The sequence below is a fragment of the Salmo salar genome, chromosome ssa05 (assembly GCF_905237065.1).
Source record: "Salmo salar chromosome ssa05, Ssal_v3.1, whole genome shotgun sequence".
NCBI lineage: Eukaryota > Metazoa > Chordata > Actinopteri > Salmoniformes > Salmonidae > Salmo > Salmo salar.
The window spans coordinates 36,671,401-36,684,643 of NC_059446.1; the positions used below are offsets into that span (position 1 = coordinate 36,671,401).

The window sequence follows — 13,243 nt, forward strand, 5'->3', positions numbered from 1 at the left end:
CTTTGCAAAAAATAAATACATTACATTTTAGAGTCTACACATGTGTCCACAAGTTAGGTGCTGGTTATTGGCTTTATCATATGATTTCGTGAGGATTCTATCACCTATATATTTCTGATTCACTAAAGTACGTAAGAAAGGTCCTAGGGGTCGGTTTGGGATGCGCGGCCGTCCTGCTCCCATTCCGGCCAGTAGGTGGCGGAATGTGCCCTTAGAATTTTAGGTAAGGCCTAATTAATGAAGACTTTTCCGGTTTGCTGTGTGCATCAGTCTATGTGTGCATCGATAAGGCTCTTTATTTTTCATTTCAAAGTAGTCACCATGCAGAACAAAAATACAAAAAATGTACCTACAAAATAAAATGCACGTTTTGTTAACATGGAATATTAGAAGTTCGTCTTCGGTGAAGCTAACTGAAATCAGTTAAAGTTACTAGAAATTGTCAGACAGCTACAGTAGCTAGCCAGCTAACTACACTGAAAAATATATTCATTATATTATATATTAACTTCAAAGATTGTACTTAGTTACAGTTCATATAAGAACGTCAGTCAATTTAAATAAATTCATTTATTCCTAATCTATGGATTTCACAACTGGGCGGGGGCACAGCCATAGGTGGGCCTGGGAGGGCTTAGACCCACCCACTTGGGAGCCAGGCCCAGCCAAACAGTATGAGTTTTTCCCCACAAAGGAGCTTTATAACAGACACATCTGTGGCTTTGTGTTGTTGGACAAATCGGCACATTAGTGGCCTTTTCTGGTCCCCAGCATAAGGTGCATCTATGTTCTTGAGACACCACACCTGTTAGGTGGATGGAATATCTAGGCAAAGGAGAAAAACTCACTAACTGGGATGCAAACAAATTTGTGCACAAAATTTGAGCGCAATAAGCTTTGTGCGTATGAAACATTTCTGGGAGATTTTATTTCAGCCCATGAAACTGACAATTTACACGTTGCGTTTATATTTTTGTTCAGTATAGAAAGCTACCATTAAAGATGAATATTAATCTGTTATTATACACTGATTTGCAGTGGGGAAGGTCAGTTTGAAAAAAAAACACGATGACGCACCACATGAGCTGGAGAGTGAATTTGTCCTGCGGCTGCCCACAATAAGGATGGATTACAGCAGTGATTCCCAACTTTGGTCCTCAAGTACCCCCAACAGTACACATTTTTATTGTAGTTTTGGACAAGCACACCTGATTCAATTTATCACCTAATCATCAGGCCCTCAATGAGTTGAATCAGGCATGTTTGTCCTGGGCTACAACGAACATGTGTGCAGTTGGGAGTACTCGAGGACAGGAATGACTTTTCATAAGAGGTTAGGAAAGCATTTAATCGAACTCTTTTCCTAGCCTGGGTCATGGCTAGAAGGGATCTAGCCCTTGATCATGAAGGCGTCTCTGTGGGAGGGGAGTTTTGTTAAGATCCCTGATGCTCAGTCTGAACATTAACATGCATCGCCTGCGGTACGGACCATAGCTTTCATATCAGCGAGAAATCATGAAAAAAAACGAAAGGTTAAATTAATACACACCTTGAAAGAGTTAGTGTTCCCACAGGGCCATATCTCCATGTTACAGCTCCTGTTTATAGAAAACAGACTGTAGACAAGAGGTGACCACCTGTGAGAATTAGCTGTATAGCATGCTCCAAACAGTGTAAGCGTAACTCGGGAAGTGTAGTTTTGTCAGATGAAGGCACCCATACCTGTATGATCTATGCAAAACTGCTACAATAAGTGTACACTATATATACAAAAGTATGTGGACACCCCTTCAAATTAGTGGATTTGACTATTTTAGCCACACCTGTTGCTGACAGGTGTATACAATTGAGCACACAGCCATGCAATCTCCATAGACTAACATTGGCAGTAGAATGGCCTTACTGAAGAGCTCAGTGACGTTCAACGTGGCACCGTCCACAGGAGGCTGCTGAGGGGAGAACGGCTCATAATAATGGCCGGAATGGCGCAAATAGAATGGCATCAAACACCTGGAAACCTTGTTTGATGTATTTGTTACCATTCCAGTCATTACCACAAGCCCGTCCTCCTCAATTAAGGTGCCACCAACCTCCTCTAGTACCGTCATAGCATGCCACCTTTCCAACAAGTCAGTTGATCAAATTTCTGCACTGCTAAAACTGTCCCGGTCAACTGTAAGTGCTGTTATTGTGAAGTGGAAACGTTTAGGAGCAACAACGGCTCAGCCACGAAGTGGTAGGCCACACAAGCTCACTAAACGAGACTGCCGAGTGCTGAAGCGTGTCATCTGTCCTTGGTTTCAACATTCACTACCAAGTTCAAAACTGCCTCTGGAAGCAACATCAGCACAATAACTGTTCGTCGGGAGCTTCATGAAATGGACGAGCAGCCGCACACAAGCCTAAGATCACCATGCGCAACGCAAAGCGTCGGCTGGAGTGGTGTAAAGCTTGCAGCCATTGGACTGGATCAATGGAAACGCTTTCTCTGGAGTGATGAATCATGCTTCATCATCTGGCTGTCCAATGGACTAATCTGGGTTTGGAGGATGCCGGGAGAACGCTTCCTGCCCCAATGCATAGTACCAACTGTAAAGTTTGGTGGAGGAATAATGGTCTGGGGCTGTTTTCCATGCCCCTTAGTTCCAGTGAAGGAACATCTTTGCGCTGGCTACAGCATACAATGACATTCTAGATGATTATGCGCTTCCAACTTTGTGGGAACAGTTTGGGGAAGGCCCTTTCCTGTTTCAGCATGACAATGTCCCTGTGTACAAATCGAAGTCCATACAGAAATGCCTTGTAGAGATTGGTGTGGAAGAACATGACTGGCCTGCACAGAAACCTGACTTCAACCTCATGGAACACCTTTGCGATGAATTGGAGTTGACTGCAAGCCAAGCCTAATCGCCCAACCTCACTAATGCTATTGTGGCTGAATGGAAGCAAGTCCCCGCAGCAATGTTCCAACATCTAGTGGAAAGCTTTCCCATAAGAGTGGAGGCTGTTATAGCAGCAAAGGGGGACTAACTCCATATTAATGCCCGTGATTTCCGAATGATATGTTCGACGAGCAGGTGTCCACATACTTTTGGTCATGTAGTGTATCTTTTTTATTTTATTTGAAGGATTCTTTATCGCTGAAGAAAGATAAGGCCCATATGTTTCGAAATCACAGCGAAAGTGATGATTATTATAGTTTCTAAATGTCAAAACGCAGCGTCGGGATTGTAGTTGACATGAGGCAGTCATGGGTGAAGCTAATGGCTGAGAACTGTAAAGGCGTAATGCCGCCCAGAGTTTGAGAGCTAGGCGGGATCTAGTTTTTGTCGGTAATGGATGTCTTTCTAATTTGCATTATCTCTGTCAAAAGAATATGCCTCAACGATAAAACGGATTACCCAATCTAGCAGCATGAACCTCAAAGACAGATTTGCCATAGAACTGCACGGTAGGTCAAGCTCTATTCAACTCATTCAATTCATGTGTTGCTAGTTCAAGTGTGCCTTGTTGTCCTAACTGTTCACTCACACCATTACCACACTTTAATGTAGAAAGTTAGGCTTTGTAATTTGCAGAATTCAAATCAAAGATACTGTAAAGTGGCCTCATTAATCATGCTGATTAAGCCATTTCAAACTAAACTAGGAAGAACCTTGTTTAACCCTAAAGCCTATTTGAACATTTTGGTCCATATGAGGTTATTCAATTAAATCTCCCAGCATCACATCAGAGAATGTCCATTCCTTACCAGGCATGTAGGACATTTAGCATATGCATCTATAGTATAATATCAATAGACATAGCTAATAGGCATAGACTGTGTTGGGTCGCGTCAATTCGAATCTGGTATCAGAACAAAATAGTCAGCACATAGTAACTTCTGATTTCTTTGTACTTTAATTAATGCAAACACTTGAATGGTAAATATGTTGTTTCGTATATACGGGCTCACTGTAACACCACGCAGGGCAAAACAGAGAACTGGTATGACATCACAAGTTCTTCCTTAAATACTGGATAGACTTAGTTCCCTCTCCTTGAGGGCCTGTCATAGTAGAGGCTAGAATATGGTTTAGACTTACTCCAGCCTATCGTTGGCGTGCAGGTTGGTCCCAACCTCTAGACGCACTCCTGTTTCCTGTCCTAGCTATTGTCTCTGGCGGATGTCTCATCTTGTGACTGCACAATGCACAGTTCTCTAAAACCCTTACACCCCCCGCATATACCTTTCACCCATATTCTGTTCTTGCTGTTGTTCAGCAAAAAGCTCTTGCAAAACCCTGTTTTAAAGCATCAGCATTCTGTCCACATGACCCACCATCACATGAGCCACTTCCTCTAACATATAGCAGTATTCAATTATCTATAGTTTAGATACTTATTATTATAGCATAGCTGCTCTGTTATTTTATATAGGTTATGCTAACAAATAGTTGGTTAAACCCTAACAACTGTGACATAAGCGTGAAATGACATGCTTCTCCCTCTCCAGGTGATGGTTACCATGGCATCGTGAGAATGGACCGCATCCCCTACTGGTGGATCTGTCCTGCATCCTAGAGTTTCTGAAAACAGTCCTTCTAGAAGACAGGAAGGATGCGCTCATAGAAGTGAGTAGGATTGTGTATAGACCAGTTGTCAACAGCTGCAGTGTCTGCTCTATGACTCAGACCGTTCTATTCTGTATTGATAATGACCTCGCATATTACCGTTTTTTTTTGTTGTAGACTTTTCAAGCATTCTAAAAGGTCGATTTTTCTTTGGTCTATAATGAACTGATATTCATTGACCTTGTTCTGTGTGTGGCAGATGCTGGTGTGCACTTTGGATGGAGACCTCTACCCTCCCCTGGAGGAGCCCACTGGTACTGTAGACCCCAAGAAGAAGACGGTCAAAGACAAGGTCAAGGACTTTGTTTGGAACCATGGCAGTAAGTAGAACTATATCCCCTCTGTATTGAAATCTGCTGAGTTTAGCACTTTGTAGCCCGGCTGCCGAGACTTAACTTCAAGCCTCAGCAGGTCTAGAAGTTTGCTTTTTGATTGAGCTGTTAACTTAAAAAAAAAAAAGAAGAGAGAGCTACTGACATTCGTTTCCCCTTAAGCGCTCTCTCCCTTCTTCTCGTGAATATTTTCTTAAGATGATGCCGGGATCTTGTCCCAGGCCCTTTATTCAAACAACATAAAAATAGCAACAGCAGTGGAAGTAAACTACGATTTACATATATACTGAACAAAAATATAAACACAACATGCAACAATTTCAAAGATTTTACTGAGTTACAGTTCATATAAGGAAATCAGTCAAATTAAATAAATGGATTTCACATGACTGGGAATACAGATATGCATCTGTTGGAAGCAGATACCTTAAAAAAAAGTAGGGGCGTGGATCGGAAAACCGGTCAGTATCTGGTGTGACCACCTTTTGCCTCATGCAGCACGACACGTCTCCTTCGCGTAGTGTTGATCAGGCTGTCTGTGGAATGTTGCCTACCCTTCTTCAATGGCGAAGTTGATGGATATTGGTGGGAACTGGAACACGCTGTCGATCCAGATCATCCCAAACATGTTCAATGGGTGACATGTCTGAGTATGAAGACCATGGAAGAACTGGGACATTTTCAGCGTCTAGGAATTGTGTACAGATCCTTACGACATGGAGCTGTGCATTATCATGCTGAACCGTGAGGTGATGGCAGCAGATGAATGGCACAACAATGGGCCTCAGGATCTCGATACAGTATCTCTGTGCATTCAAATTGCCATCGATAAAATGCAATTGTATTTATTATCCATAGCTTATGCCTGCCCATACCATAACCCCAAATTAAATAAATGGATTTCACATGACTGGCATCAGCAACCCACTTTCCCACATGACGCCATACACGTGGTCAGCGGTTGTGAGGCCGGTTGGACGTACTGCCAAATACTCTTGGAGGTGGCTTATGGTAGAGAAATGAACATTACATTCTCTGGCAACAGGTCTGATGGACATTCCTTCAGTCAGCATGCCAATTGCACGTTCCCTCAACTTGAGACATCTGTGGCATTATGTTGTGACAAAACTGCACATTTTAGTGGCCTTCTTTTGTCCCCAGCACAAGGTACACCTGTGTAATGATCACATTAATCAGCTTCTTGATATGCCATACTTGTCAGATGGATGAATTATCTTTGTAAAGGAGAAATGCTCGCTAACAGGGATGTTAAGATTTGTGTACAACATTTTAGAGAAATAGGCTTTTTGTGCGTATGAAACATTTCTGAGATCTTTTACTTCAGCTCATGAAACATGGGACCAACACTCTACATGTTGAGTTTATATTTTTCTTCAGTGTAAATAAAGGCCTATCTTCATTTGCCCCAAAGATATGTATAAAAGCAATCTAACTACGCTTTGATCCAAGTGACTGAGAGCGAATGAGAGAAAGGATTCCTACTTTGTCTTTTGAATAAATCATCTTTAAGGTGCAGGGCCATATCGATTTGGCTCCCTGTTTTATTCAAAATGTGTTTGCTGGCATATGGCCAGATGTTCGCTCTGAGGGCAGGTGTGTGTGTGTGTGTGTGTGTGTGTGCAGTAGTGTTGTGTGCCGAGGCGGTGTGCAGTAGTCTGATTTCCTCTGCAGTACATCGAGTCTCCCGACGTGGAGAAAGTAAAGAGATTGCTAAGCACTGACGCAGAGACCGTTAGTGTCCGTGTCCTTTTATCTCACGCACTGGGGCAAACACACAAACACACACACACACATATATATATATATATATATATATATATATACTCGCTCACCCTCACATCCCACACTCACTCTCTAATGCTGTATCAACCCGTCCCTAAGTATCAGTATCCCTTGGATCAGGGGTGTCAAACTCATTCCATGGATGGATGGTGTAGTGTCTGCGGGCTTTTGGTTTTTCCTTTCGGTTAAGACCTAAGACACCCAGGTGAGGGGAGTTCTTTACTGATTTAGTGCCCTTAATTCATCAATCAAGTACAAGGGTGGAGCAAAAACCCACAGACGCTCGGCCCGCCGCAGAATGAGTTTGACACGTGCCTAAGGCATACGCCGTCAATGAAACGCGACACCCTGTGGCCGTTGAGAGACCAGCGAGAGCCTAGTCTCTGCTCTGCTGGGCCTCACCTGAACTGACTCCTGCTAATGTCTTAATGTCCCCTGCACCAACACCTTCTGGTGTTAGCACTGTAATGAAACGATAAAGCAGCAGGAAAGAATAATAGCACAGAACAGGGTACCGAGGGGGTAGGCAACCCTGTTCCTGGTGTGCCGCAGGATTTTGTTCCAAGTAGGCACCACACCTGACCAACTGAGCTAATTGATCAGTTCAGTGGTCAACTAAATTGAAGACACCTGGTCTTCAAGGTCGGTTAAATCAAAGACATGAAGTGGCTGCAGCGCTCCCGGACCAGGGTCGCCTACCCCTGGGGTACAGCGTCAACGGCTCCCTGAGTGTTGATTTAAGTGGACTCTGGAACTTTTAATATATCATTGTTGGCCCATAGCGAAGCCAGTATGTTTGTAATAGTTGGAACATGACATAACTTAATGAAAGCAGTGAGGTAGTGTTTGGTGTACAATGTTTCCCTGACCTGGTGTTCAGGCTGGGAGGTGATAGCCGAGGGTGAGACCAAGGAGGCAGACAGCAAAGGCTGTCTGGTCAACCTGGACTCATCAGATGGGGCATGGCTCCTCTGGTAAGCACCATGGAAGTGGGCAAAAGAAGCTCCTCTCGCATAATACTTTGATATTGTCATCTAGCAGATGCTTTGGTTCCATACAGAGTGGCTCACAGTTAACGTAATACATGTATTCAATATGTGGCTGATGTTTGAAATGAGAGCCATAACACGTTCCACTCTCCCACCACCTGAGAGCCACCCCACTGTTGAGGAAAACTCGTTCCAAGGATCAGGCAGAGCTCATTATCCAGTTAATAAGAGTTTATTCAAGCAATTGCAAGGGAGATCACACAGGATAAACCGGAGAGGAACTCAAAGGTTACGGATTCACAGTCATTATATACCTCTACACAAGGAGCTGCTTGCCTCTCCTAACGGGAGGCAAGGTTAGACGAGAGAGCGGGACTTGGCTCCACTTCTTTAAAGCATTGTCAAACAAGACCAGGTTCTAATCAGTTCTCAAGGCCTACGCAACTAAGTGAAACAAGTGTTTTTCCACTCCAGTACGTACAGTAAGTATAGTACTTCAACATTTATAAAGAATTAGACTGTAACATAACCATTTCCCCCCCAAAAACACCCATACAGAAGTTGGAACAAACGGTATGTCACACAGCCTTACACTGTCCCACTCCCAGCACAGTACAGTAGGCCCTAGTGGGTCCATAACTGTCCTACAGGGAAGACTGTTTTGTTGGTGGAGAGTCGTAAGAACACTGAAAACAGAAAAAAATATATAATTTAAACAGATGGAAGGGGGAGAGAGAGAGAGAGAGAGAGAGAGGCCGTACATATTCAGACGTTGGCATCCTGTCTCCATTTTGGCAACAAAATGTTCCTTGGCAATAACATTTTCATATCTATTCTAACAGGAGAGTGATTGTCTTGTAATTGGTATCAACGTGGCACCTATCAGAATTATCTGTCTACGTTATTGGAATAGCAGCCAACGTGAGAAGAGGATGAGCGGGGGTGGGGGGCTGATATGTGGGCGTAATTTCAGAACAGAAGCACCGCCTGAGGACAGACAAAAAGATCGGACATCAAATCACATTAACCACTCTATATGTACCCCTTGTCAAAATGGAGGACGGCAATACCCTACACAAATGAGCTTAAGTTAGAGTAAGACTGAGTTTTCTAGGTCAGACAGACGTCTCCATCCCTTCATCTCCAGTTATCTCCCCACTCAGAAGACTGACAGGTGCTCTCTCTCTCTCTCTCTCTCTCTCTCCTCCTGCAGCCTGGTTCAGTCACAGCTGGGCTAGCTCTCTGTCTCTCTGACAGCTCGGTGCACCTTCACTGGCTCACATGGAGCTGTCCGTCACACAGCTAATGCTGCACCCTAGTCCTGCAGCTTTCCGTTAATCTGTTGTGGGGCCTGCCTCTTTTAATGGGTCAAAGTCTGGCTGTGGCTGTCCACACACATGCCTGTGAAACTGGTGTCTTTAATGAGGAGCCCATGATATCTGTAGCACGGTTTAAAAAAAAAATCAATACTCTTTGATTGAATTCAACGGATTCCACGTAATGTGTTTTCAGGCCATCTCCCTACTAATGAGAGCCAATGTGGGCCAGAGAACAGACAGCTAACATTAACCTCAGCCTGGTCCTGGTGTTGGATTCACTTTAAATTGGCCTATTGCTGAATATACAGTGCCTTCGTAAAGTATTCAGACCCCTTGACTTTTTCCACAATTTGTTACGTTACAACCTTATTAAAAATAAATCCTCAGCAATCTACACACAATACCCCATAATGACAAAGTGAAAACAGGTTTTTAGATTTTTTTTCCAAATGTATTAAACTGAGGAATCGGGGAGAAAGGCCTTGGTCAGAGAGGTGACCAAGAACCCAATGGTCACTCTGACTGACAGAGCTCTAGAGTTCCTCTGTGGAGATGGGAGAACCTTCCAGAAGGACAACCATCTCTGCAGCACTCCGCCAATCAGGCCTTTATGGTAGAGTGGCCAGACGGAAGCCATTCCTCAGTAAAAGGCACATGACGGCACGCTTGGAGTTTGCCAAAAGCGACCTAAAGTCTCTTAGACCACGATAAACGAGATTCTCTGGTCTGATGAAACCAAGATTGAACTCTTTGGCCTGAATGCCAGGCTCCACATCTGGAGGAAAGCTGGCACCATCCCTACGTGAAGTATGGTGGGGGCAGCATAATGCTGTGGGGATGTTTTTCAGCGGCAGGGACTGGGAGACTAGTCAGGATCGAGGCAAAGATGAACGGAGCAAAGTACAGAGAACCTGCTCAGGACCTCAGACTGGGCCGAAGGTTCACCTTCCAACAGGACAACAACCCTAAGCACACAGCCAAGACAATGCAGGAGTGGCTTCGGGACAAGTCTCTGAATGTCCTTGAGTGGCTCAGCTAGAGCCCGGACTTGAACCCGATCGAACATCTCTGGAGAGACTCTGAAAATAGCTGTGCAGCAACGCTCCCCATCCAACCTGACAGAACTTGAGAGGATCTGCAGAGAAGAATGGGAGAAACCCCCCAAATACAGGTGTGCCAAGCTTGTAGCGTCAAACCCAAGAAGTCGAGGCTGTAATTGCTGCCAAAAGTGCTTCAACAAAGTACTGAGTAAAGGGTCTGAATACTTATTTAAATGTGATAATTAAATTTTTTTATAACTTAGCAACAATTTACAAAAACATATTTTAGCTTTGTCATAAAGGGGGATTGTGTGTAGATTGAAGGGGGGGAAACGACGACGATTTAATCGATTTTAGTATAAGGCTGTAACATACGAAAATGTAAAAAAATGTAAGGGGTCTGAATACTTTCTGAAGGCGCTGTGTATATACCCATTGATTATTGAAGAATATCACTGATAAACGAGCTTAGTTCAAATGTCATACCCCACTGGAACCCAAAATATAAGCTTGGTTTACTCCAATGTTTGTAAACAAAGTAAATGTAAACAAACACTATGTAGCCCCAAAACATGTTAATTTTGATAACATGGATGGTCAGTCCTTGCATCCATAGCTCCATGAATTAGAGCGTGGTTACATTTCTCCAGCCCCATCCCTCAGCTTTTCACCGAAACGGGCGGGGGAGTATACGTCGTTATTGTTTATACTGCTGATTCCTGGAGGCAAACTACCTGATTGCCACGTGTTTTGATGGAAGAAGGAAGCATGTCCTTTGTGCGTTCTGATTTGTGCAAGTCAGAGGCCCTTGTTGGTTTATTCAATTTCAGTTGGCGTGTAGCAAATGGCCGTGTCTTGGTGCTGCTGTGTGCGGAAGAGTCAGTGGGTTGAATCTCCATACAAGTTGTCACCTTTTAACGTTTCCTTTCCCTGCTTCATACGCATCTTAAAGAGGATCAAAATGACACATGTCCAGCTTATTGCTTTCACTCAGTGTAGATATTAAGAGTGGAGATGAGGAATACTCTCGGCTCCATTCAGCTATTGAGAAACCTGTGTGTTTTGAGGAAACCCGACGCTGTAAATGGTTCTTCTGTGCCTCCTCCTGTAGTGATGGAGTACCAGGTGCAGGTAGACGGTGTGAAGGCCAAGCTGAAGGAGACGGGCGCCCGCAAGAAACAGCAGAAGGACCTCATCATGAAGGTGGAGAACCAGGTGCTGAAAGTGAGCTATAGACAACTTTTACATGACATTTGTGTCATATAGCAGAGTGAGATGACCACAGACTGATTTCATATAGGCCTTCAAAAAGAAGTCTTGTACTCTTTCACGCAAACGCGCACACACATACATACATGCACACATACACACACACACACACACACACACACACACACACACACACACACACACACTGACGCAACCTCGGAGGGAGAAGTATTTATGTGGAATATAACCACTCTAAACTACTGCGTGTCAAACTTCCCAAACTCCGACCGCAGGGCAACTTGAAGATGTAATTTTTTTAGAAGGCATAAATATTACATTTCTGCCATCAGCCCTTTGTGCGTTCCTCACGGGGGGGAAAAAAACATAAAAATTCATAGTTCCACCAACAGCTCTTCGGGGCAGATTTAAACGTGTGAGACACGGGCAGCCTCGGCTTGTTTTACCAAGACTTTTCAGCTCTCTGCTCGGCTGGCCTCGCCTGGCTGAGTTCTCTATCTTTCACCATTACTGTCCCAGCCACAGGAAAATGTCACGGGCATCTGACTGCCATTCCAAATGGCCTTTCTGCCAGGTGAAAGATACGCTCACTACGAGCAACGGCACAACGGCAGGCTCCAACTTCGAACATCAAAACAAGCTAAGGGAACTGTCTAATGCCGAGACGGACTAAACTCCGCTCTTATTTAGCAGAACCGCTATCAGGCTCTGCTCAATAAAGTCATTTATCAGGAGGAGAGATGGAGCAGGTAAGGTTGGCTGAGCAAGACAGGAAGGTCCAATTTAAAACCACATCAGTTTATATGCTGTTGTTGGTTATGATTGATCATTTCATTTGGTATTAAGCAGAATTTTCTATAAAGGAATGCAAAGGGGAAAGTATAGTGTCGCTACATTACAGTGCAAATTAAGATGCTTGAATTGAATAGACAAACAAGCACACCAAAACACATTTTGTTTTATAAGAAGCACTTTATTGAACTGCCATTGTCTTCATCTAGCAACTGAACATCCTTACACATCCAATGGCGAGGGTTCTCTTTGTATTTCTAAGTCAATTCTTTGACTCAATCTAAATCAATCTTAATTGGAATTGTCAAGGACTCTTAACACCAGTCCAAGGATCTGTATTCAAGTTGTGTCTCTGTCTTCACATCAGCTTGTTTTGCTGTTTGTATTGACAAATGAATGGAAAAGGAATAATGTTGGAAGACGTGTTAATCATTATCCACTTAGCCTACTAATTACACCCGGGCATTAGGCATCAATCAACCCTCCCAATCTCTGCTCCAACAGCTGGCCTCGCTTCAGGAGCAGCTGGACTCGCTGATCGAGAAGTGGCCCAAGTGACCACCAGGGGGCAGCCAAGTGTCAAATGGGTGCTGTGAGACCGACTGGGGAATAGAGAAGAAGCATCTGCCACCACTGAAAGAGCCCTCTTTTACATACTGTTTCATTCCATTATATATTTTCCCTTTTGCCTCCAGACATCATGGACTTGTTGGAGGATTCAGTGTTTCCTGTTTTTGTATTCTTCCTATTTTATTTAATAGGTTGGTAGATCTCTGTAAATAAACTCTTTGTTAAACCATTGAATCGTTTGTGTTTGACATTTCCTAGTGACAGATCAACACTGTCTCACCTCATTTGACCTAGGAATGGAAACCACTGAGTCTGACCATACCAATTACAGAGGCAGAGTAGTTAGTCATCAACCCCTGTTGAGTAGACAATGGTCTCCCACGTCCTCGAGGATTACCTTCCTACCTTCTAGAAAGATTTTCTTCCACAGTGATCTCTCTCTGCCTCGCCCTCACATGTTCCTCTGGTCACCCACCTCTTCAACTTCTTACAGGGGATTATTCTGAGGATTTTGGGAGGCAGGGCAGGGATAAGCATGCCCAGATTAAAGTGGCCATC

At 43.8% G+C, this 13,243-nt stretch overlaps 1 protein-coding gene across 2 annotated transcripts; it reads left to right on the forward strand.

The window, feature by feature from the left end:
• Positions 1-3,231: 3,231 nt before the first annotated feature.
• LOC106604809 (transcription initiation factor TFIID subunit 7) lies at positions 3,232-12,916 on the forward strand. 2 transcript variants are annotated; one of them, XM_014199852.2, is made up of 5 exons: positions 3,232-3,451; positions 4,496-4,613; positions 4,813-4,933; positions 11,208-11,320; positions 12,620-12,916. In XM_014199852.2, the coding sequence occupies exons 3-5, from the start codon at positions 4,813-4,815 to the stop codon at positions 12,671-12,673; spliced, it is 288 nt and encodes a 95-aa protein (XP_014055327.2). In that variant the 5' UTR covers positions 3,232-3,451; positions 4,496-4,613; the 3' UTR covers positions 12,674-12,916. The 2 variants fall into 2 exon arrangements, with proteins under 2 accessions (XP_014055327.2, XP_045574089.1); XM_045718133.1 differs by having other exon boundaries at positions 11,208-11,311.
• Positions 12,917-13,243: the final 327 nt, after the last annotated feature.